Raw genomic sequence first — 27,338 nt, 5'->3', positions numbered from 1 at the left:
GTATTGGGAGTTCCCTTGGCTTGGTCAATCTGTCCCCGTCTGAACTGATCGAACGGCAGATGTGAGGAATGTGTATTGATTACCTATCGCTCCTGATAACCTGATCACCGCCTAGAAACGTGACTGTTATTACTGGGGATCCAGTTTGTCTGATGTACATTGTATATTCTCCTTCTGTTTCCTATTGAAAATCAATGCATTGATGGTGTACACTACCCAGAATGCAATGTAATGTAATTGTTTGTAATGTATAACCTGTGTCACCTGAAATGTACTATAGGGTCTGTGTATACATTAATACATTAGACCTTTAAACACAGAAATAAACCTGCATTTGAGTCAGTGAGACAGTAAGCAAAGCCCCAGCTGCAGCTCCTGGTTTAAAGGTCTCTGTCTCTTTTAAACCTGCAGTCAGCCACCTCAGCGTTGCCTGGCAACTGAAAGCATCAGCAGCTAGCTAAGAAGTTAAATTGCATCAATTGACAATTAATACTGCCACAACTCACTGGCCCTGTCTCCATCTATGTCTGCCTCTCCTGTTTCTGTCTTTGTTTCTCTATCTCAATTCAATTACATTTTAAGGGCTTTATTGGCACGGGAAACACATGTTTACATTACCAAAGCAAGTGAAATGAATAATAAACAGAAGGGGAAATAAATAATCAAATATGAACAGTAAAGATCTGTCTGTCTGTGTCTCTCAGTTGATGATGTACTAATATTACTTCCCTTCAATACCCAATCTTTTAACTACAGAGACGTTCTTCCCTTCAATACCCAATGCTTTTAACCACGACAGAGACAATAACTTTGGCTGTGCTTAGCTGCTGGGTTTAGGATGGTCAGGATATGAACAGAAAATGACAGTTGATGTGCTGTGGTCAGAGGCGATAGGACAGCCACCTGCTGCGCATGGCCGATGTTCGGGTTGGTCTGTCTTGTCTTTTAGCCACGACAATACAGGATAAGTTCTGCACTATATTTAGTTGTGTTGGATGTGGATTGGTTACGACAACTCACAACTTACAACCAACAGCTCCACAGGTGGGGGTAATGGCCAATGATTTAAAGGTCCATGGTCAAACCGTTACAGGCTGAGGCTAGTCCAAACGGTTCACGGTCACACCGTTACAGGCTGAGGCTAGTCCAAACGGTTCACGGTCACACCGTTACAGGCTGAGGCTAGTCCAAACGGTTCACGGTCACACCGTTACAGGCTGAGGCTAGTCCAAACGGTTCACGGTCACACCGTTACAGGCTGAGGCTAGTCCAAACGGTTCACGGTCACACCGTTACAGGCTGAGGCTAGTCCAAACGGTTCACTGTCACACCGTTACAGGCTGAGGCTAGTCCAAACGGTTCACTGTCACACCGTTACAGGCTGAGGCTAGTCCAAACGGTTCACGGTCACACCGTTACAGGCTGAGGCTAGTCCAAACGGTTCACTGTCACACCGTTACAGGCTGAGGCTAGTCCAAACGGTCCATGGTCAAACCATTACAGGCTGAGGCTAGTCCAAACGGTTCACTGTCAAACCGTTACAGGCTGAGGCTAGTCCAAACGGTTCACGGTCACACCGTTACAGGCTGAGGCTAGTCCAAACGGTCCATGGTCAAACCATTACAGGCTGAGGCTAGTCCAAACGGTTCACTGTCAAACCGTTACAGGCTGAGGCTAGTCCAAACGGTTCACGGTCACACCGTTACAGGCTGAGGCTAGTCCAAACGGTTCACGGTCAAACCGTTACAGGCTGAGGCTAGTCCAAACGGTTCACGGTCAAACCATTACAGGCTGAGGCTAGTCCAAACGGTTCACGGTCACACCGTTACAGGCTGAGGCTAGTCCAAACGGTTCACGGTCACACCGTTACAGGCTGAGGCTAGTCCAAACGGTTCACGGTCACACCGTTACAGGCTGAGGCTAGTCCAAACGGTTCACGGTCACACCGTTACAGGCTGAGGCTAGTCCAAACGGTTCACGGTCACATCGTTACAGGCTGAGGCTAGTCCAAACGGTTCACGGTCACACCGTTACAGGCTGAGGCTAGTCCAAACGGTTCACGGTCACACCGTTACAGGCTGAGGCTAGTCCAAACGGTTCACGGTCACACCGTTACAGGCTGAGGCTAGTCCAAACGGTTCACGGTCACACCGTTACAGGCTGAGGCTAGTCCAAACGGTTCACGGTCACACCGTTACAGGCTGAGGCTAGTCCAAACGGTTCACGTCATACCGTTACAGGCTGAGGCTAGTCCAAACGGTTCACGGTCACACCGTTACTATCCTGGATAAACTGTTTGGTTTTTTTTGCCCAGTGTGTTGAGAGCACAGGAGGTTTGTGGCACGTTAATTGGGGAGGACGTGCTCGTACTGTAGTAATGGCTGAAACGGAATAAATGGTTTCCCTGTTTGATACCATTCCATTCACTCCTTTCCAGACATTATTATGAGCCGTTCTGACCTCCAGCAAGCCTCGTGATTGGGAGCCATCACTCACTCTCACCAAGGGCTGTAGCAGTAAGTGGATCTGATAGGTTTGGTGAATCATTAATCATTTTGAGTCTCTCACCGAAATGTGTTTAGAGTGACTGATGGGGGAGTGGAGGTTTGAATCGTGAGAATAGTGGGGATAGGAGAGTGGGTGATGGCCCAATCATTCAATAGCAGGTCACTCTGCCCCCAAATGCATCTTATTGGGCCACTACCTACAGTCAACCTTTGCAAAGTGGTACAGATTTGCCGACTCTGGACTCGAGAGTTGCAATTGCTTTCTTGGAAGCTGTGTCATTCAATGAATCTGTGAAACTGCATGGAAGCTGCTACTGGGAATCGCTGTATGGCAGAGACTTAACCACACCTATGATATCACTCTAATATACTCCATTTCTCTGTTTGCTATAATCGCCTGGATGCACATTGCACCAATGGCACCTCTACTGCCATATTGCACACAGAGGGCCCAAACCACATTCCCATGCCTCTTCCCCGAAGAAATATCCTCTCATTATGCAGCTGGGTACTATGTTATCTCAGCCAGTCTGACTCAGAGTCAAATGGCACACTTATTCCCTATATAGTGCACTACTTTTCACCATAAGTGTGCTATTTTTTGACCATAAGTGTGCCCTGGGGCGGCAGGGTAGCCTAGTGGTTAGAGTGTTAGACTGGTAACCGGAAGGTTGCAAGTTCAAACCCCCGAGCTGTCTGTCGTTCTGCCCCCTTCTAGACCAGTTAACCCACTGTTCCTAGGCCGTCATTGTAAATAAGAATTTGTTCTTAACTGACTTGCCTAGTTAAATAAAGGTTAAAAAAAAGTAAATGTTGGGATGTACTTAGAGAGACAACCTTGGAGGCAGAACTCCAGTTTCTCTCCTGAGGTTGTTACTGAAATACAAATGGCACCCTATTCCCTATATAAAACACTACATTTGAGCAGGTAATAGGAGTGGAACCTGGTGGCATGTAGGGAGTGGAGTGGAGTGCCAAATGGAGTGCCATTTGGCAGGCTGAGATTTGGCTCTGCAGAAATAAAAGGAAACACCATTGGATCAGTCACTCTAAACACAACAACTATAGAGCTACAGTTTATATGGGTTCTGGTAAAAAAAAGAAGAAGGTAGTGCACTATGTAGGGAATAGGGTGCCATTTGGGTGTGATATGTTCTCTTGTCTCCAGCTGGTCACCTGTCATGGATGGATGGATGGATGATTGAGGGTCATTCCAGGAAATGAGTGCTTTAACTGGTTTCACTGATGGGTCATTCCAGGAAATGAGGACCTTTTGATATTTTAAGTAGAAATTGTGCACCAACATTTAAAAACCTTAAATTAAGTGCCCTTTAATATAGACCACATGAAATCAGATTTTATTTTATATGAATAAAGACTTGCTAAAGGGTTGTCCCTCCGTCAAACCCCGTGTCACTTCTTTGAACCCACTTGAACCCCAATATTTTCTCCAAGTTTCACTTTTGTAAATCCTATTTATTATTTTACTAAGTGTTTTCTGAAGATGAGGATTTATTTCATGTGATTCATTTATATCTGTCCCTCGTTTTAAGTGAACACCGTTACTTGAACTGAACTCTTGTTTTAATATGGTGAAACTATTCCTTTTAAAAAATATATATATTTTTTTATAAACAACTAAACGTCTAATAGTCAGATCATAGTGTAAAAGCAGGTGAGCTGGTTCTACTCCTTTTTGGACATTTTCTGGTGTTTTGTGGAGGAAAACTGAGCGGGTCGAACATAACACATCAACCCTGTTACCCAGAGATAGAAAACAATGTGTGAATCTTGCATTCAAATGCCACTTCCTGTTGCACACAACAAGCTTCCATTCCCTCTGTCCTGAGGGGAGTTATGGTTGATTTAAGAGGACATTTTCAACCTTGTTACTTTATTTGGCACTTATTATAGTCTTATTTATTTAACCTCTTGAGATGGGAAAAATCTTTCATTAATTTTGATGAATTTTAACATGTGCTCTTTATGACAGAATGTTTAAAATTAGGTGAAATATATATATATATATATATATATATATCTATATATTTCACCTAATTTTAAACATTCTGTCATAAAGAGCACATGTTAAAATTCATCAAAATTAATGAAAGATTTTATATATATATATATATATATATATATATATACAGTGGGGCAAAAATGTATTTAGTCAGCCACCAATTGTGCAATTTTTCCACTTTAAAAGACGAGAGAGGCCTGTAATTTTCATCATAGGTACACTTCAACAATGACAGACAAAATGAGAACAAATCCATATTATATATATATATATATATATTTGACCAGGTTACACTTCTCAAAAGACACGGAAGTGGTGTAACGGTACCCTGAACACATTTTTTATTTTCTGTCTTTTCCTCGTTTCTGTCTCAAAGCTGATTTTAGCACTTTCTTCTACACTCAACGGACAGTTTATTAGGTACACCACCCCATTCACGAAAATGGATCGCGTGACATTTTGTTACGTGACCTTGGCTTGCTATTTAAAGCAGACAGAAAGGCGTCGAGACATTCAGTCACTGTTAGATTGAACATTCGAATGGGCAAAACGAGTAACATAAGGGACTTTGAGCGTGTTATGATCGTCGGTGCCAGGCGTACTGGATCCAGTACCTCACAAACAGACACCTTCCTGGACTTTTCACGCACGACAGTGTCATGGATGTGCTTTTGCAGCAGACGACCACACCAGGTTCCACTCCTATCAACTAGAAGCGGATCCAGTGGGCACGCCATCACCAACACGGGACAATTGAGGAGGTGAAAAACATCACCTGGAACATGACAGCGAGCTCAGTTTACTGAGTGTCCTGGTCAGGCACCAGACCTCAACCCAATAGAGCATAATGGGATGAGCTGGAATGGCTGTTCACAGTATGAATGTACCACCATCTAATCTGCAGCAACTGCGTGATGTCATCGCGTCAGCATGGACCAACATCCCTGTGAAACGTTTCTGAAACCTTGTAGAATGCCCCAAATAATTCAGGCTGTTCTGAAGGCAAAGGGGGGTCCAACCCTGTAGTAGATTGTTGTACCTAATAAACAGGCTAGTGAGTGTATGTGCCTGAAGTGAATGGTATTGTTTTACTGCTCTAGCTATGTGTCTCAGTCATTAGACAGAGAGGTACAATACATGTATCCTTATGTAACACACAGACAGTCAGAGTGATCTACAAGGTTCTAATTAGCTTTGTGTCCTGTTCTGTTCCAGAACCTCTTTATTTGCAGTGTTCCAGAACCTCTTTATTTGCAGTGTTCCAGAACCTCTTTATTTGCAGTGTTCCAGAACCTCTTTATTTGCAGTGTTCCAGAACCTCTTTATTTGCAGTGTTCCAGAACCTCTTTATTTGCAGTGTTCCAGAACCTCTTTATTTGCAGTGTTCCAGAACCTCTTTATTTGCAGTGTTCCAGAACCTCTTTATTTGCAGTGTTCCAGAACCTCTTTATTTGTAGTGTTCCAGAACCTCTTTATTTGCAGTGTTCCAGAACCTCTTTATTTGCAGTGTTCCAGAACCTCTTTATTTGCAGTGTTCTGTCACTGAGTTTGTCACTGAGCATTGACTTAATCATAATTTTCTTTGGTTGTAGACTGGTTATATGTGCCTGTTGTAAATCCATGTTATATCTTTTGAACAGTACTAGGGTTGCTATGTCTCCTAGTAAATCCCTGTTGTATATTTTCAACAGTACTAGGGTTGCTATGGTTCCTAGTAAATCCATGTTGTATCTTTTTAACAGTACTAGGGTTGCTATGGTTCCTAGTAAATCCCTGTTGTATCTTTTGAACAGTACTAGGGTTACTATGGTTCCTAGTAAATCCCTGTTGTATCTTTTCAACAGTACTAGGGTTGCTATGGTTCCTAGTAAATCCCTGCTGTAGTTTTCAGCTGTACTAGGGTTGCTATGGTTCCTAGTAAATCCCTGTTGTATCTTTTCAACAGTACTAGGGTTGCTATGGTTCCTAGTAAATCCCTGTTGTATCTTTTCAACAGTACTAGGGTTGCTATGGTTCCTAGTAAATCCCTGGTGTATCTTTTCAGCTGTACTAGGGTTGCTATGGTTCCTAATATTTGGAAAAGTGGCATAGGTATATGAATGATATGTTTTAGTGTGTGCTTATCCACGCATGTGTGTGGCGTCTCAGCTTGTTCATTTCTAGGTAACTGCGTATTAGCGAGTTGGTGTGACCCTGGCTGCTTTAATCTGCATCCCAAATGACACCCTATGGGAATAGGCGCCCTGGTCAAAAGTAGTATACTACACAGGGAATAGGGTACAATTTGGGACACAGCTGTAGTCTAACTTCCCCCGCCCGCCTGTCTGTGGCCATGTTTCTGTGTGTGTGTGGCCGTGTTTGTGTGTGTGTGGCCGTGTGTGTGTGTGTGTGTGTGTGGCCGTGTTTCTGTGTGTGTGTGTGTGTGTGTGTGTGTGTGTGTGTGTGTGTGTGTGTGAGGGAGACTGAGGTACAACGTCAGCACTGGCCTTTGTTTGTTTTAAAGGGTAAAAATAACCCCAATTATTTGAGGCAATCCCAGACCATCATGAAGTAAAGAGATGGAAGAGAGAGAGACAGGCAGAGAGACAGGCAGAGAGAGAGACAGAGAGAGAGACAGAGAGAGACAGAGAGAGACAGAGAGAGAGACAGAGACAGAGAAGGTCCATCACCTGAGACTAATGTACCCCACATTACCCCACAAGACACGCCACCAGAGGTCTCTTCACAGTCACCAAATCCAGAACAGACTATGGGAGGTGAACAGTACTACATAGAGCCATGACTACATGGAACTCTATTCCACATCAAGTAACTGATGCAAACAGTAGAATCAGATTTTAAAAAAACAGATAAAAATACACCTTATAGAACAATGGGGACTGTAAAGCAACACAAACATAGATACAGACAAATGTATACACACACACGATAATACCCTGACCTAGTGAGATATACATGGAGGAGGTTTAATATCCTGACCTAGTGAGAGATACATGGAGGTTTAATACCCTGACCTAGTGAGATATACATGGAGGAGGTTTAATATCCTGACCTAGTGAGATATACATGGAGGAGGTTTAATACCCTGACCTAGTGAGATATACATGGAGGAGGTTTAATATCCTGACCTAGTGAGATATACATGGAGGAGGTTTAATACCCTGACCTAGTGAGAGATACATGGAGGAGGTTTAATACCCTGACCTAGTGAGAGATACATGGAGGAGGTTTAATACCCTGACCTAGTGAGATATACATGGAGGAGGTTTAATATCCTGACCTAGTGAGAGATACATGGAGGATGTTTAATACCCTGACCTAGTGAGATATACATGGAGGAGGTTTAATATCCTGACCTAGTGAGATATACATGGAGGAGGTTTAATACCCTGACCTAGTGAGAGATACATGGAGGAGGTTTAATATCCTGACCTAGTGAGAGATACATGGAGGAGGTTTAATATCCTGACCTAGTGAGAGATACATGGAGGTTTAATACCCTGACCTAGTGAGATATACATGGAGGAGGTTTAATATCCTGACCTAGTGAGATATACATGGAGGAGGTTTAATACCCTGACCTAGTGAGATATACATGGAGGAGGTTTAATATCCTGACCTAGTGAGATATACATGGAGGAGGTTTAATACCCTGACCTAGTGAGAGATACATGGAGGAGGTTTAATACCCTGACCTAGTGAGAGATACATGGAGGAGGTTTAATACCCTGACCTAGTGAGATATACATGGAGGAGGTTTAATATCCTGACCTAGTGAGAGATACATGGAGGATGTTTAATACCCTGACCTAGTGAGATATACATGGAGGAGGTTTAATATCCTGACCTAGTGAGATATACATGGAGGAGGTTTAATACCCTGACCTAGTGAGAGATACATGGAGGAGGTTTAATATCCTGACCTAGTGAGAGATACATGGAGGAGGTTTAATATCCTGACCTAGTGAGATATACATGGAGGAGGTTTAATACCCTGACCTAGTGAGAGATACATGGAGGAGGTTTAATATCCTGACCTAGTGAGATATTCATGGAGGAGGTTTAATATCCTGACCTAGTGAGATATACATGGAGGAGGTTTAATACCCTGACCTAGTGAGAGATACATGGAGGAGGTTTAATATCCTGACCTAGTGAGAGATACATGGAGGAGGTTTAATATCCTGACCTAGTGAGATATACATGGAGGAGGTTTAATACCCTGACCTAGTGAGAGATACATGGAGGAGGTTTAATATCCTGACCTAGTGAGAGATACATGGAGGAGGTTTAATATCCTGACCTAGTGAGATATACATGGCGGAGGTTTAATACCCTGACCTAGTGAGATATACATGGAGGAGGTTTAATACCCTGACCTAGTGAGATATACATGGAGGAGGTTTAATACCCTGACCTAGTGAGAGATACATGGAGGAGGTTTAATATCCTGACCTAGTGAGAGATACATGGAGGAGGTTTAATACCCTGACCTAGTGAGATATACATGGAGGAGGTTTAATACCCTGACCTAGTGAGAGATACATGGAGGAGGTTTAATACCCTGACCTAGTGAGATATACATGGAGGAGGTTTAATATCCTGACCTAGTGAGATATTCATGGAGGAGGTTTAATACCCTGACCTAGTGAGATATACATGGAGGAGGTTTAATATCCTGACCTAGTGAGATATACATGGAGGAGGTTTAATACCCTGACCTAGTGAGATATACATGGAGGAGGTTTAATACCCTGACCTAGTGAGATATACATGGAGGAGGTCTAATATCCTGACCTAGTGAGAGATACATGGAGGAGGTTTAATACCCTGACCTAGTGAGATATACATGGAGGAGGTTTAATACCCTGACCTAGTGAGATATACATGGAGGAGATTTAATACCCTGACCTAGTGAGATATACATGGAGGTTTAATACCCTGACCTAGTGAGATATACATGAAGGAGGTTTAATATCCTGACCTAGTGAGATATACATGGAGGAGGTTTAATACCCTGACCTAGTGAGATATACATGGAGGAGGTTTAATATCCTGACCTAGTGAGATATACATGGAGGTTTAATATCCTGACCTAGTGAGATATACTTGGAGGTTTAATATCCTGACCTAGTGAGATATACATGGAGGAGGTTTTAATACCCTGACCTAGTGAGAGATACATGGAGGAGGTTTAATATCCTGACCCAGTGAGATATACATGGAGGAGGTTTAATACCCTGACCTAGTGAGAGATACATGGAGGAGGTTTAATACCCTGACATAGTGAGAGATACATGGTGGAGGTTTAATACCCTGACCTAGTGAGAGATACATGGAGGAGGTTTAATACCCTGACCTAGTGAGATATACATGGAGGAGGTTTAATACCCTGACCTAGTGAGATATACATGGAGGAGGTTTAATATCCTGACCTAGTGAGAGATACATGGAGGAGGTTTAATACCCTGACCTAGTGAGATATACATGGAGGAGGTTTAATATCCTGACCTAGTGAGAGATACATGGAGGAGGTTTAATATCCTGACCTAGTGAGAGATACATGGCGGAGGCTTAATCAAGCTAGTTGTCTTGATTACTTTCTTATGTCATTCTCTTTGGCACCAAAAGTTTAAAAAGTGTTGATAGGGAACATAATGTGGTTGGACCATCAAAATAATTGCCATGTACACTACTGTACACTACTGTTACATAATTATATTGGAAATTGAATCAAAACCTATTGGATGACAACTTGTTTTTAAACAAGACAGAATAATTAATAACATACTTTTTATGACGTAACATAGGTAAAGCAGATCCCCTTATTGTGTGGGACACTTTTAAATGTGCCTTTAGAGGCAATGAAATCCAATACTCATCTTTAAAACAAAAGCCATTTAGGTCAAAAGAGTCCATCTTAACAAAGGAACTTGAAGGACTAACAGAACAGACAGGTGGCATTAAAACTACCATAGATGCACAGAATAAGTTAGAGGAAACACCAAATGAAATGGAGGAACTTATTCTAGAAAGATCCAGTGTAATATAGTATAAAATAAAGAGATCTGGTTGGAATATCAGGTAAAATGCCCACAAACCTGATTTAGGTATAGCTTGATTCAATTTCCAATATAATTATGTAACAGTAGTGTACAGTAGTGTACATGGCAATTATTTTGATTGTCCAACCACATTCTGTTCCCTATCAACACTTTTTAAACTTTTGGTGCCAGAGAGAATGACATAAGAAAGTAATCAAGACAACTAGCTTGATTAAGCCTCCGCCATGTATCTCTCACTAGGTCAGGATATTAAACCTCCTCCATGCATCTCTCACTAGGTCAGGGTATTAAACCTCCTCCATGTATCTCTCACTAGGTCAGGATATTAAACCTCCTCCATGTATATCTCACTAGGTCAGGGTATTAAACCTCCTTCATGTATATCTCACTAGGTCAGGATATTAAACCTCCTCCATGTATATCTCACTAGGTCAGGGTATTAAACCTCCTCCATGTATATCTCACTAGGTCAGGGTATTAAACCTCCTCCATGTATATCTCACTAGGTCAGGATATTAAACCTCCTCCATGTATATCTCACTAGGTCAGGATATTAAACCTCCTCCATGTATATCTCACTAGGTCAGGGTATTAAACCTCCTCCATGTATATCTCACTAGGTCAGGATATTAAACCTCCTCCATGTATATCTCACTAGGTCAGGATATTAAACCTCCTCCATGTATATCTCACTAGGTCAGGGTATTAAACCTCCTCCATGTATATCTCACTAGGTCAGGATATTAAACCTCCTCCATGTATATCTCACTAGGTCAGGATATTAAACCTCCTCCATGTATATCTCACTAGGTCAGGATATTAAACCTCCTCCATGTATATCTCACTAGGTCAGGATATTAAACCTCCCATGTATCTCTCACTAGGTCAGGGTATTAAACCTCCTCCATGTATATCTCACTAGGTCAGGGTATTAAACCTCCTCCATGTATCTCTCACTAGGTCAGGATATTAAACCTCCTCCATGTATATCTCACTAGGTCAGGGTATTAAACCTCCTCCATGTATATCTCAATAGGTCAGGATATTAAACCTCCTCCATGTATATCTCACTAGGTCAGGGTATTAAACCTCCTCCATGTATCTCTCACTAGGTCAGGGTATTAAACCTCCTCCATGTATATCTCACTAGGTCAGGGTATTAAACCTCCTCCATGTATATCTCACTAGGTCAGGGTATTAAACCTCCTCCATGTATATCTCACTAGGTCAGGGTATTAAACCTCCTCCATGTATCTCTCACTAGGTCAGGGTATTAAACCTCCTCCATGTATATCTCACTAGGTCAGGATATTAAACCTCCTCCATGTATCTCTCACTAGGTCAGGGTATTAAACCTCCTCCATGTATATCTCACTAGGTCAGGGTATTAAACCTCCTCCATGTATATCTCACTAAGTCAGGATATTAAACCTCCTCCATGTATCTCTCACTAGGTCAGGGTATTAAACCTCCTCCATGTATATCTCACTAGGTCAGGGTATTAAATCTCCTCCATGTATATCTCACTAAGTCAGGATATTAAACCTCCTCCATGTATCTCTCACTACTTCAGGATATTAAACCTCCATGTATATCTCACTAGGTCATGGTATTAAACCTCCTCCATGTATCTCTCACTAGGTCAGGATATTAAACCTCCTCCATGTATATCTCACTAGGTCAGGGTATTAAACCTCCTCCATGTATCTCTCACTAGGTCAGGGTATTAAACCTCCTCCATGTATATCTCACTAGGTCAGGGTATTAAACCTCCTCCATGTATATCTCACTAGGTCAGGGTATTAAACCTCCTCCATGTATATCTCACTAGGTCAGGGTATTAAACCTCCTCCATGTATCTCTCACTAGGTTAGGGTATTAAACCTCCTCCATGTATATCTCACTATGTCAGGATATTAAACCTCCTCCATGTATATCTCACTAGGTCAGGGTATTAAACCTCCTCCATGTATATCTCACTAGGTCAGGATATTAAACCTCCTCCATGTATCTCTCACTAGGTCAGGGTATTAAACCTCCTCCATGTATATCTCACTAGGTCAGGGTATTAAACCTCCTCCATGTATATCTCAATAGGTCAGGGTATTAAACCTCCTCCATGTATCTCTCACTAGGTCAGGGTATTAAAACTCCTCCATGTATATCTCACTAGGTCAGGATATTAAACCTCCATGTATATCTCACTAGGTTAGGGTATTAAACCTCCTCCATGTATCTCTCACTAGGTCAGGATATTAAACCTCCTCCATGTATATCTCACTAGGTCAGGATATTAAACCTCCTCCATGTATATCTCACTAGGTCAGGGTATTAAACCTCCTCCATGTATATCTCACTAGGTCAGGGTATTAAACCTCCTCCATGTATATCTCACTAAGTCAGGATATTAAACCTCCTCCATGTATCTCTCACTAGGTCAGGGTATTAAATCTCCTCCATGTATATCTCACTAAGTCAGGATATTAAACCTCCTCCATGTATCTCTCACTACTTCAGGATATTAAACCTCCATGTATATCTCACTAGGTCATGGTATTAAACCTCCTCCATGTATCTCTCACTAGGTCAGGATATTAAACCTCCTCCATGTATATCTCACTAGGTCAGGGTATTAAACCTCCTCCATGTATCTCTCACTAGGTCAGGGTATTAAACCTCCTCCATGTATATCTCACTAGGTCAGGGTATTAAACCTCCTCCATGTATATCTCACTAGGTCAGGGTATTAAACCTCCTCCATGTATATCTCACTAGGTCAGGGTATTAAACCTCCTCCATGTATATCTCAATAGGTCAGGGTATTAAACCTCCTCCATGTATCTCTCACTAGGTCAGGGTATTAAAACTCCTCCATGTATATCTCACTAGGTCAGGATATTAAACCTCCTCCATGTATATCTCACTAGGTCAGGGTATTAAACCTCCTCCATGTATATCTCACTAGGTCAGGATATTAAACCTCCTCCATGTATATCTCACTAGGTCAGGATATTAAACCTCCTCCATGTATATCTCACTAGGTCAGGGTATTAAACCTCCTCCATGTATCTCTCACTAGGTCAGGATATTAAACCTCCTCCATGTAAATCTCACTAGGTCAGGGTATTAAACCTCCTCCATGTATCTCTCACTAGGTCAGGATATTAAACCTCCTCCATGTATATCTCACTAGGTCAGGGTATTAAACCTCCTCCATGTATCTCTCACTAGGTCAGGGTATTAAACCTCCTCCATGTATATCTCACTAGGTCAGGGTATTAAACCTCCTCCATGTATATCTCACTAGGTCAGGATATTAAACCTCCTCCATGTATATCTCACTAGGTCAGGGTATTAAACCTCCTCCATGTATATCTCACTAGGTCAGGGTATTAAACCTCCTCCATGTATATCTCACTAAGTCAGGATATTAAACCTCCTCCATGTATCTCTCACTAGGTCAGGGTATTAAATCTCCTCCATGTATATCTCACTAAGTCAGGATATTAAACCTCCTCCATGTATCTCTCACTACTTCAGGATATTAAACCTCCATGTATATCTCACTAGGTCATGGTATTAAACCTCCTCCATGTATCTCTCACTAGGTCAGGATATTAAACCTCCTCCATGTATATCTCACTAGGTCAGGGTATTAAACCTCCTCCATGTATCTCTCACTAGGTCAGGGTATTAAACCTCCTCCATGTATCTCTCACTAGGTCAGGATATTAAACCTCCTCCATGTATATCTCACTAGGTCAGGATATTAAATCTCCTCCATGTATATCTCACTAGGTCAGGATATTAAACCTCCTCCATGTATATCTCACTAGGTCAGGGTATTAAACCTCCTCCATGTATCTCTCACTAGGTCAGGGTATTAAACCTCCTCCATGTATATCTCACTAGGTCAGGGTATTAAACCTCCTCCATGTATATCTCACTAGGTCAGGATATTAAACCTCCTCCATGTATATCTCACTAGGTCAGGGTATTAAACCTCCATGTATATCTCACTAGGTCAGGGTATTAAACCTCCTCCATGTATATCTCACTAAGTCAGGATATTAAACCTCCTCCATGTATCTCTCACTAGGTCAGGGTATTAAATCTCCTCCATGTATATCTCACTAAGTCAGGATATTAAACCTCCTCCATGTATCTCTCACTACTTCAGGATATTAAACCTCCATGTATATCTCACTAGGTCATGGTATTAAACCTCCTCCATGTATCTCTCACTAGGTCAGGATATTAAACCTCCTCCATGTATATCTCACTAGGTCAGGGTATTAAACCTCCTCCATGTATCTCTCACTAGGTCAGGGTATTAAACCTCCTCCATGTATATCTCACTAGGTCAGGGTATTAAACCTCCTCCATGTATATCTCACTAGGTCAGGGTATTAAACCTCCTCCATGTATATCTCACTAGGTCAGGGTATTAAACCTCCTCCATGTATCTCTCACTAGGTTAGGGTATTAAACCTCCTCCATGTATATCTCACTATGTCAGGATATTAAACCTCCTCCATGTATATCTCACTAGGTCAGGGTATTAAACCTCCTCCATGTATATCTCACTAGGTCAGGATATTAAACCTCCTCCATGTATCTCTCACTAGGTCAGGGTATTAAACCTCCTCCATGTATATCTCACTAGGTCAGGGTATTAAACCTCCTCCATGTATATCTCAATAGGTCAGGGTATTAAACCTCCTCCATGTATCTCTCACTAGGTCAGGGTATTAAAACTCCTCCATGTATATCTCACTAGGTCAGGATATTAAACCTCCTCCATGTATATCTCACTAGGTCAGGGTATTAAACCTCCTCCATGTATCTCTCACTAGGTCAGGATATTAAACCTCCTCCATGTATATCTCACTAGGTCAGGATATTAAACCTCCTCCATGTATATCTCACTAGGTCAGGGTATTAAACCTCCTCCATGTATATCTCACTAGGTCAGGATATTAAACCTCCTCCATGTATATCTCACTAGGTCAGGGTATTAAACCTCCTCCATGTATATCCCACTAGGTCAGGGTATTAAACCTCCTCCATGTATATCTCACTAAGTCAGGATATTAAACCTCCTCCATGTATCTCTCACTAGGTCAGGGTATTAAATCTCCTCCATGTATATCTCACTAAGTCAGGATATTAAACCTCCTCCATGTATCTCTCACTAGTTCAGGATATTAAACCTCCTCCATGTATCTCTCACTAGGTCAGGATATTAAACCTCCTCCATGTATATCTCACTAGGTCAGGGTATTAAACCTCCTCCATGTATCTCTCACTAGGTCAGGGTATTAAACCTCCTCCATGTATCTCTCACTAGGTCAGGATATTAAACCTCCTCCATGTATATCTCACTAGGTCAGGGTATTAAACCTCCTCCATGTATCTCTCACTAGGTCAGGGTATTAAACCTCCTCCATGTATATCTCACTAGGTCAGGGTATTAAACCTCCTCCATGTATATCTCACTAGGTCAGGGTATTAAAACTCCTCCATGTATATCTCACTAGGTCAGGATATTAAACCTCCTCCATGTATATCTCACTAGGTCAGGGTATTAAACCTCCTCCATGTATATCTCACTAGGTCAGGATATTAAACCTCCTCCATGTATATCTCACTAGGTCAGGATATTAAACCTCCTCCATGTATATCTCACTAGGTCAGGGTATTAAACCTCCTCCATGTATCTCTCACTAGGTCAGGATATTAAACCTCCTCCATGTATATCTCACTAGGTCAGGGTATTAAACCTCCTCCATGTATCTCTCACTAGGTCAGGATATTAAACCTCCTCCATGTATATCTCACTAGGTCATGGTATTAAACCTCCTCCATGTATCTCTCACTAGGTCAGGATATTAAACCTCTTCCATGTATATCTCACTAGGTCAGGATATTAAACCTCCTCCATGTATATCTCACTAGGTCAGGGTATTAAACCTCCTCCATGTATCTCTCACTAGGTCAGGGTATTAAACCTCCTCCATGTATATCTCACTAGGTCAGGGTATTAAACCTCCTCCATGTATATCTCACTAGGTCAGGATATTAAACCTCCTCCATGTATATCTCACTAGGTCAGGGTATTAAACCTCCTCCATGTATATCTCACTAGGTCAGGGTATTAAACCTCCTCCATGTATATCTCACTAAGTCAGGATATTAAACCTCCTCCATGTATCTCTCACTAGGTCAGGGTATTAAATCTCCTCCATGTATATCTCACTAAGTCAGGATATTAAACCTCCTCCATGTATCTCTCACTAGGTCAGGATATTAAACCTCCTCCATGTATATCTCACTAGGTCAGGGTATTAAACCTCCTCCATGTATCTCTCACTAGGTCAGGGTATTAAACCTCCTCCATGTATATCTCACTAGGTCAGGATATTAAACCTCCTCCATGTATATCTCACTAGGTCAGGGTATTAAACCTCCTCCATGTATATCTCACTAGGTCAGGGTATTAAACCTCCTCCATGTATCTCTCACTACTTCAGGATATTAAACCTCCATGTATATCTCACTAGGTCATGGTATTAAACCTCCTCCATGTATCTCTCACTAGGTCAGGATATTAAACCTCCTCCATGTATATCTCACTAGGTCAGGGTATTAAACCTCCTCCATGTATCTCTCACTAGGTCAGGGTATTAAACCTCCTCCATGTATCTCTCACTAGGTCAGGATATTAAACCTCCTCCATGTATATCTCACTAGGTCAGGATATTAAACCTCCTCCATGTATATCTCACTAGGTCAGGATATTAAACCTCCTCCATGTATATCTCACTAGGTCAGGGTATTAAACCTCCTCCATGTATCTCTCACTAGGTCAGGGTATTAAACCTCCTCCATGTATATCTCACTAGGTCAGGGTATTAAACCTCCTCCATGTATATCTCACTAGGTCAGGATATTAAACCTCCTCCATGTATATCTCACTAGGTCAGGGTATTAAACCTCCTCCATGTATATCTCACTAGGTCAGGGTATTAAACCTCCTCCATGTATATCTCACTAAGTCAGGATATTAAACCTCCTCCATGTATCTCTCACTAGGTCAGGGTATTAAATCTCCTCCATGTATATCTCACTAAGTCAGGATATTAAACCTCCTCCATGTATCTCTCACTACTTCAGGATATTAAACCTCCATGTATATCTCACTAGGTCATGGTATTAAACCTCCTCCATGTATCTCTCACTAGGTCAGGATATTAAACCTCCTCCATGTATATCTCACTAGGTCAGGGTATTAAACCTCCTCCATGTATCTCTCACTAGGTCAGGGTATTAAACCTCCTCCATGTATATCTCACTAGGTCAGGGTATTAAACCTCCTCCATGTATATCTCACTAGGTCAGGGTATTAAACCTCCTCCATGTATATCTCACTAGGTCAGGGTATTAAACCTCCTCCATGTATCTCTCACTAGGTTAGGGTATTAAACCTCCTCCATGTATATCTCACTATGTCAGGATATTAAACCTCCTCCATGTATATCTCACTAGGTCAGGGTATTAAACCTCCTCCATGTATATCTCACTAGGTCAGGATATTAAACCTCCTCCATGTATCTCTCACTAGGTCAGGGTATTAAACCTCCTCCATGTATATCTCACTAGGTCAGGGTATTAAACCTCCTCCATGTATATCTCAATAGGTCAGGGTATTAAACCTCCTCCATGTATCTCTCACTAGGTCAGGGTATTAAAACTCCTCCATGTATATCTCACTAGGTCAGGATATTAAACCTCCTCCATGTATATCTCACTAGGTCAGGGTATTAAACCTCCTCCATGTATCTCTCACTAGGTCAGGATATTAAACCTCCTCCATGTATATCTCACTAGGTCAGGATATTAAACCTCCTCCATGTATATCTCACTAGGTCAGGGTATTAAACCTCCTCCATGTATATCTCACTAGGTCAGGATATTAAACCTCCTCCATGTATATCTCACTAGGTCAGGGTATTAAACCTCCTCCATGTATATCCCACTAGGTGAGGGTATTAAACCTCCTCCATGTATATCTCACTAAGTCAGGATATTAAACCTCCTCCATGTATCTCTCACTAGGTCAGGGTATTAAATCTCCTCCATGTATATCTCACTAAGTCAGGATATTAAACCTCCTCCATGTATCTCTCACTAGTTCAGGATATTAAACCTCCTCCATGTATCTCTCACTAGGTCAGGATATTAAACCTCCTCCATGTATATCTCACTAGGTCAGGGTATTAAACCTCCTCCATGTATCTCTCACTAGGTCAGGGTATTAAACCTCCTCCATGTATCTCTCACTAGGTCAGGATATTAAACCTCCTCCATGTATATCTCACTAGGTCAGGGTATTAAACCTCCTCCATGTATCTCTCACTAGGTCAGGGTATTAAACCTCCTCCATGTATATCTCACTAGGTCAGGGTATTAAACCTCCTCCATGTATATCTCACTAGGTCAGGGTATTAAAACTCCTCCATGTATATCTCACTAGGTCAGGATATTAAACCTCCTCCATGTATATCTCACTAGGTCAGGGTATTAAACCTCCTCCATGTATATCTCACTAGGTCAGGATATTAAACCTCCTCCATGTATATCTCACTAGGTCAGGATATTAAACCTCCTCCATGTATATCTCACTAGGTCAGGGTATTAAACCTCCTCCATGTATCTCTCACTAGGTCAGGATATTAAACCTCCTCCATGTATATCTCACTAGGTCAGGGTATTAAACCTCCTCCATGTATCTCTCACTAGGTCAGGATATTAAACCTCCTCCATGTATATCTCACTAGGTCAGGGTATTAAACCTCCTCCATGTATCTCTCACTAGGTCAGGGTATTAAACCTCCTCCATGTATATCTCACTAGGCCAGGGTATTAAACCTCCTCCATGTATATCTCACTAGGTCAGGATATTAAACCTCCTCCATGTATATCTCACTAGGTCAGGGTATTAAACCTCCTCCATGTATATCTCACTAGGTCAGGGTATTAAACCTCCTCCATGTATATCTCACTAAGTCAGGATATTAAACCTCCTCCATGTATCTCTCACTAGGTCAGGGTATTAAATCTCCTCCATGTATATCTCACTAAGTCAGGATATTAAACCTCCTCCATGTATCTCTCACTAGGTCAGGATATTAAACCTCCATGTATATCTCACTAGGTCATGGTATTAAACCTCCTCCATGTATCTCTCACTAGGTCAGGATATTAAACCTCCTCCATGTATATCTCACTAGGTCAGGATATTAAACCTCCTCCATGTATATCTCACTAGGTCAGGGTATTAAACCTCCTCCATGTATCTCTCACTAGGTCAGGGTATTAAACCTCCTCCATGTATATCTCACTAGGTCAGGGTATTAAACCTCCTCCATGTATATCTCACTAGGTCAGGATATTAAACCTCCTCCATGTATATCTCACTAGGTCAGGGTATTAAACCTCCTCCATGTATATCTCACTAGGTCAGGGTATTAAACCTCCTCCATGTATATCTCACTAAGTCAGGATATTAAACCTCCTCCATGTATCTCTCACTAGGTCAGGGTATTAAATCTCCTCCATGTATATCTCACTAAGTCAGGATATTAAACCTCCTCCATGTATCTCTCACTAGTTCAGGATATTAAACCTCCTCCATGTATCTCTCACTAGGTCAGGATATTAAACCTCCTCCATGTATATCTCACTAGGTCAGGGTATTAAACCTCCTCCATGTATCTCTCACTAGGTCAGGGTATTAAACCTCCTCCATGTATCTCTCACTAGGTCAGGATATTAAACCTCCTCCATGTATATCTCACTAGGTCAGGGTATTAAACCTCCTCCATGTATCTCTCACTAGGTCAGGGTATTAAACCTCCTCCATGTATATCTCACTAGGTCAGGGTATTAAACCTCCTCCATGTATATCTCACTAGGTCAGGGTATTAAAACTCCTCCATGTATATCTCACTAGGTCAGGATATTAAACCTCCTCCATGTATATCTCACTAGGTCAGGGTATTAAACCTCCTCCATGTATATCTCACTAGGTCAGGATATTAAACCTCCTCCATGTATATCTCACTAGGTCAGGATATTAAACCTCCTCCATGTATATCTCACTAGGTCAGGGTATTAAACCTCCTCCATGTATCTCTCACTAGGTCAGGATATTAAACCTCCTCCATGTATATCTCACTAGGTCAGGGTATTAAACCTCCTCCATGTATCTCTCACTAGGTCAGGATATTAAACCTCCTCCATGTATATCTCACTAGGTCAGGGTATTAAACCTCCTCCATGTATCTCTCACTAGGTCAGGGTATTAAACCTCCTCCATGTATATCTCACTAGGCCAGGGTATTAAACCTCCTCCATGTATATCTCACTAGGTCAGGATATTAAACCTCCTCCATGTATATCTCACTAGGTCAGGGTATTAAACCTCCTCCATGTATATCTCACTAGGTCAGGGTATTAAACCTCCTCCATGTATATCTCACTAAGTCAGGATATTAAACCTCCTCCATGTATCTCTCACTAGGTCAGGGTATTAAATCTCCTCCATGTATATCTCACTAAGTCAGGATATTAAACCTCCTCCATGTATCTCTCACTAGGTCAGGATATTAAACCTCCATGTATATCTCACTAGGTCATGGTATTAAACCTCCTCCATGTATCTCTCACTAGGTCAGGATATTAAACCTCCTCCATGTATATCTCACTAGGTCAGGATATTAAACCTCCTCCATGTATATCTCACTAGGTCAGGGTATTAAACCTCCTCCATGTATCTCTCACTAGGTCAGGGTATTAAACCTCCTCCATGTATATCTCACTAGGTCAGGGTATTAAACCTCCTCCATGTATATCTCACTAGGTCAGGATATTAAACCTCCTCCATGTATATCTCACTAGGTCAGGGTATTAAACCTCCTCCATGTATATCTCACTAGGTCAGGGTATTAAACCTCCTCCATGTATATCTCACTAAGTCAGGATATTAAACCTCCTCCATGTATCTCTCACTAGGTCAGGGTATTAAATCTCCTCCATGTATATCTCACTAAGTCAGGATATTAAACCTCCTCCATGTATCTCTCACTAGGTCAGGATATTAAACCTCCATGTATATCTCACTAGGTCAGGGTATTAAACCTCCTCCATGTATCTCTCACTAGGTCAGGATATTAAACCTCCTCCATGTATATCTCACTAGGTCAGGGTATTAAACCTCCTCCATGTATATCTCACTAGGTCAGGGTATTAAACCTCCTCCATGTATATCTCACTAGGTCAGGGTATTAAACCTCCTCCATGTATCTCTCACTAGGTCAGGGTATTAAACCTCCTCCATGTATCTCTCACTAAGTCAGGATATTAAACCTCCTCCATGTATATCTCACTAGGTCAGGGTATTAAACCTCCTCCATGTATATCTCACTAGGTCAGGGTATTAAACCTCCTCCATGTATCTCTCACTAAGTCAGGATATTAAACCTCCTCCATGTATATCTCACTAGGTCAGGGTATTAAACCTCCTCCATGTATATCTCACTAGGTCAGGATATTAAACCTCCATGTATATCTCACTAGGTCAGGATATTAAACCTCCTCCATGTATATCTCACTAGGTCAGGGTATTAAACCTCCTCCATGTATCTCTCACTAAGTCAGGATATTAAACCTCCTCCATGTATCTCTCACTAGGTCAGGGTATTAAACCTCCTCCATGTATATCTCACTAGGTCAGGATATTAAACCTCCTTCATGTATATCTCACTAGGTCAGGGTATTAAACCTCCTCCATGTATATCTCACTAGGTCAGGGTATTAAACCTCCATGTATATCTCACTAGGTCAGGGTATTAAACCTCCTCCATGTATCTCTCACTAGGTCAGGGTATTTAATCCTCCACATATCCACTAGCACCATCATATCCATGATATTCCTGATTTCCTTTAAGTGCATGATGGTTTTAGTTTGTAGTGTGGTTTCCTTTACGGTCCATAGAGGTATTTAAAACCGTGTTATAATCTCCCACCGTAATAATAGTATTTCATTGCTTGCAGGCTTGATCGATTATTATTTATATTTTCAAAGAACCGTGAATCATCATTATTTGGACCGTATAGATTAATGAGCCAAATCTGTTCATGGTTCAATAACATATTTAAAATAATCCATCTACCTTGCAGATCTGTTTGGATAGTTTGCACATTCGGATCAAAATGATTGTTAATCAATATCATCACCCCTTTTGAGTTTCTTTGCCCATAGGAGAAGTATATTCCCCCCCCCCCCCCGTCCCCCCGTCCCCCCCGTCCCCCGTCCCCCCCGTCCCTTTTCCACTCAACTTCATCTAAAATTGTTGACCGAGTTTCCTGTAAACAATAGATATTATATTCCTTCTCTTTTATTCAGATAAATACTGATAATCTTTTCTTTTTATCTGCTAAGCCATTACAATTATAACTGGCTATACTTATTTCACCACTTACCATAATGAGATACACGTTTCAATGTTATTTATCATAATATATGTTTGTTAAACTTATCCTTAAAAAGTGTCCATATAGCTAGCTGTACAGAGTAAACCTCCAATTGTTCTCCGTTACCCACTAAAACCTCCCCCCATCCCAAGTTGGTTTGTCGTCCCAGTGACCGGCAGACCATCCCTGCCCACCGGGAACCCAAGCCCCCCCGGAGACCGGGATCCATCCATTGAAAAGAGCACACTATGCTACCTACAGGACAGAAGCAGATCAACAGCCAAATACATTTCCAACACCGCCACCTCTATTATACTGTATATAGTTATTTAAAAATAAAGATTCGGAAAGAATTCAGACCCCTTTGACTTTTTCCATATTTTGTTACGTTACAGTCTTAATCTAAAACGGATTCAATAAATGTTTTGTTTACGTTGATCATCCTTGAGATTTTTTTCTACAACTTGATTGGAATCCACCTGTGGTAAATTCAATTGATTGGTCATGATTTGGAAATGAACACACTTGTCTTTATAAGGTCCTATGGTTGACAGTGCATGTCAGAGATAAAACCAAGACATGAGGTCGAAGGAATTGTCTGTTGAGCTCCGAGACGGGATTGTGTCGAGGCACAGATCGATTTTTGACCTTTATAAGGTCTATGCCACATACCCCCTCTATTCGAGGTGATAAGGATTGGTTTGATTATAATGATGGATGATGACAATGGTAATGATGATGGTAATGACGATGATGATGACGATGGTAATGGTAATGATGGTAATGGTAATGATGATGACGATGGTAATGATGATGGTAATGGAAATGACAACGGTAATGATGATGACGATGGTAATGATGATGGTAATGCTGATGACGATGATAATGATGATGGTAATGCTGATGATGATGATAATGATGATGGTAATGCTGATGACGGTGGTAATGTAAATGATGATGGTAATGGTGATGACGATGGTAATGGTAATGGTGGTAATGGTAATGATGATGACGATGGTAATGGTAATGGTAATGATGATGACGATGGTAATGATGATGGTAATGGAAATGACGACGGTAATGATGACGACGATGGTAATGATGATGGTAATGCTGATGACAATGATAATGATGATGGTAATGCTGATAACGATGATAATGGTGATGGTAATGCTGATGACGATGATAATGATGATGGTAATGCTGATGACGGTGGTAATGTAAATGATGATGGTAATGGTGATGGTGATGACGATGGTAATGATGATGGTGATGACGATGGTAATGATGGCAATGGCAATGATGATGGTGATGGTAATGGTAATGATGATGGTAATGGTGATGGTGATGACGATGGTAATGATGATGGTGATGGTAATGATGATGGTAATGGTAATGATGATGGTAATGGTAATGATGATGGTGATGGTAATGATGATGGTGATGACGATGGTAATGATGATGTGATGGCAATGATGATGACGATGGTAATAGTAATGACGATGGTAATGACGATGATGGTAATGGTGATGACGGTGGTAATGATGATGACGATGGTAATGATGATAAATCTTAATGACGACAATGATCCTGTGTCTCTCTGTACAGGTGAAACAGATCATGGAGGAGGCGGTGACTAAGAAGTTTGTCCACGAAGACAGCAGCCACATCATCGGCCTGTGCAGTAAGTACACACACACATACGCACTCCCTCTCGGAGAGCTCCTCAGCTGATAATGTAGTGACTCTGGGGGAAGGACACTATTTGACGTCACCTGTGTCGCTGACTGTGCTTGCACAGCAATGGAAAGTTAATAACCACACTGGAGTCAATGGAAACTCATTTTTAGAGGTTCCCTGGTTGCACAACATGTACTTTGTCCAAGAAAGACAGATGTGTGTGTGTGTGTGTGTGTGTGTGTGTGTGTGTGTGTGTGTGTGTGTGTGTGTGTGTGTGTGTGTGTGTGTGTGGCCCCGTAATGCAGTCAGTATCTTCTGGAAGGACTTCCAGTGGAGTGGAGTGGATGGGTTTACGTAGTTTCCGGCCGGATGGCTGCGAGCCGGTGAGCTGGCGAGTTGGTGACTCACACCTTGAGGACCGAATTTGCTCACGCCACAACCGGGGGGGGGGGGGGGGGGTAGCCGCTGCATATCTTCCCCTGTGTGTGTGTGTGTAGTGCAGTGTTATATCTTCCCTTCAGGGCCAGGATAGAGCCGTAGAGTTTGACCAGGGCTCATACACACTATGTCGGGTGCTATTTTGAGAAGGAGAAAGATAGATAGTCATGGGTCTGGGAATATGACACCCAGGGAACAGTGCAGTCTGGTGATTGAACTATCAGGCTGTAATTATAGCCATTTAAAGGTGCAATCTGGAGTTGCTACATCCATTTTTGGACTTATATATTAATGATATATACAGTGCCTTGCGAAATTATTCGGCCCCCTTGAACTTTGCGACCTTTTGCCACATTTCAGGCTTCAAACATAAAGATATAAAACTGTATTTTTTTGTGAAGAATCAACAACAAGTGGGACACAATCATGAAGTGGAACAACATTTATTGGATATTTCAAACTTTTTTAACAAATCAAAAACTGAAAAATTGGGCGTGCAAAATTATTCAGCCCCCTTAAGTTAATACTTTGTAGCGCCACCTTTTGCTGCGATTACAGCTGTAAGTCGCTTGGGGTGTGTCTCTATCAGTTTTGCACATTGAGAGACTGACATTTTTTCCCATTCCTCCTTGCAAAACAGCTCGAGCTCAGTGAGGTTGGATGGAGAGCATTTGTGAACAGCAGTTTTCAGTTCTTTCCACAGATTCTCGATTGGATTCAGGTCTGGACTTTGACTTGGCCATTCTAACACCTGGATATGTTTATTTTTCAACCATTCCATTGTAGATTTTGCTTTATGTTTTGGATCATTGTCTTGTTGGAAGACAAATCTCCATCCCAGTCTCAGGTCTTTTGCAGACTCCATCAGGTTTTCTTCCAGAATGGTCCTGTATTTGGCTCCATCCATCTTCCCATCAATTTTAACCATCTTCCCTGTCCCTGCTGAAGAAAAGCAGGCCCAAACCATGATGCTGCCACCACCATGTTTGACAGTGGGGATGGTGTGTTCAGCTGTGTTGCTTTTATGCCAAACATAACGTTTTGCATTGTTGCCAAAAAAATCCATTTTGGTTTCATCTGACCAGAGCACCTTCTTCCACATGTTTGGTGTGTCTCCCAGGTGGCTTGTGGCAAACTTTAAACAACACTTTTTATGGATATCTTTAAGAAATGGCTTTCTTCTTGCCACTCTTCCATAAAGGCCAGATTTGTGCAATATACGACTGATTGTTGTCCTATGGACAGAGTCTCCCACCTCAGCTGTAGATCTCTGCAGTTCATCCAGAGTGATAATGGGCCTCTTGGCTGCATCTCTGATCAGTCTTCTCCTTGTATGAGCTGAAAGTTTAGAGGGACGGCCAGGTCTTGGTAGATTTGCAGTGGTCTGATACTCCTTCCATTTCAATATTATCGCTTGCACAGTGCTCCTTGGGATGTTTAAAGCTTGGGAAATCTTTTTGTATCCAAATCCGGCTTTAAACTTCTTCACAACAGTATCTCGGACCTGCCTGGTGTGTTCCTTGTTCTTCATGATGCTCTCTGCACTTTTAACGGACCTCTGAGACTATCACAGTGCAGGTGCATTTATACGGAGACTTGATTACACACAGGTGGATTGTATTTATCATCATTAGCCATTTAGGTCAACATTGGATCATTCAGAGATCCCCACTGAACTTCTGGAGAGAGTTTGCTGCACTGAAAGTAAAGGGGCTGAATAATTTTGCACGCCCAATTTTTCAGTTTTTGATTTGTTAAAAAAGTTTGAAATATCCAATAAATGTCGTTCCACTTCATGATTGTGTCCCACTTGTTGTTGATTCTTCACAAAAAAATACAGTTTTATATCTTTATGTTTGAAGTCTGTAATGTGGCAAAAGGTCGCAAAGTTCAAGGGGGCCGAATACTTTCGCAAGGCACTGCGAAACAGTTGAAACAGTATTGACAGTATTGAAAAACCATCCCGTGGCTATTTACAAATATCCCAGTATACGGTATACCGCCCAAGCCTAATTTTGATATCATGGATGGTCCGTCCTTGCATCCACAGGGCCATGAATTTGAGAGTTGTTTAATTTCCCCTAGCCC

The 27,338-nt window shown here is 41.7% G+C and overlaps 1 protein-coding gene and 1 long non-coding RNA gene across 3 annotated transcripts in view; both read left to right on the top strand.

Annotated features, from left to right (window-relative positions):
- The window catches only part of LOC149971325 (uncharacterized), a 381,039-nt gene that overhangs the window by 134,254 nt on the left and 219,447 nt on the right, over positions 1 to 27,338 (top strand). The window lies entirely within an intron of this gene.
- Positions 1 to 27,338, top strand: part of LOC110519585 (small G protein signaling modulator 2) — a 238,621-nt gene that overhangs the window by 7,528 nt on the left and 203,755 nt on the right. For both annotated transcript variants that reach the window (XM_036965645.2, XM_036965644.2), the window contains exon 2: positions 24,741 to 24,816. In XM_036965645.2, coding sequence (XP_036821540.2) covers positions 24,741 to 24,816 — 76 coding nt within the window. The remainder of the gene's footprint in view (positions 1 to 24,740; positions 24,817 to 27,338) is intronic.

This window comes from Oncorhynchus mykiss, chromosome 27 (genome assembly GCF_057628025.1).
Source record: "Oncorhynchus mykiss isolate SJ-2025 chromosome 27, ASM5762802v1, whole genome shotgun sequence".
Lineage (NCBI taxonomy): Eukaryota > Metazoa > Chordata > Actinopteri > Salmoniformes > Salmonidae > Oncorhynchus > Oncorhynchus mykiss.
Note: the sequence above shows the minus strand (reverse complement) of the source record. Positions and strands in the feature narration are given on the sequence as shown.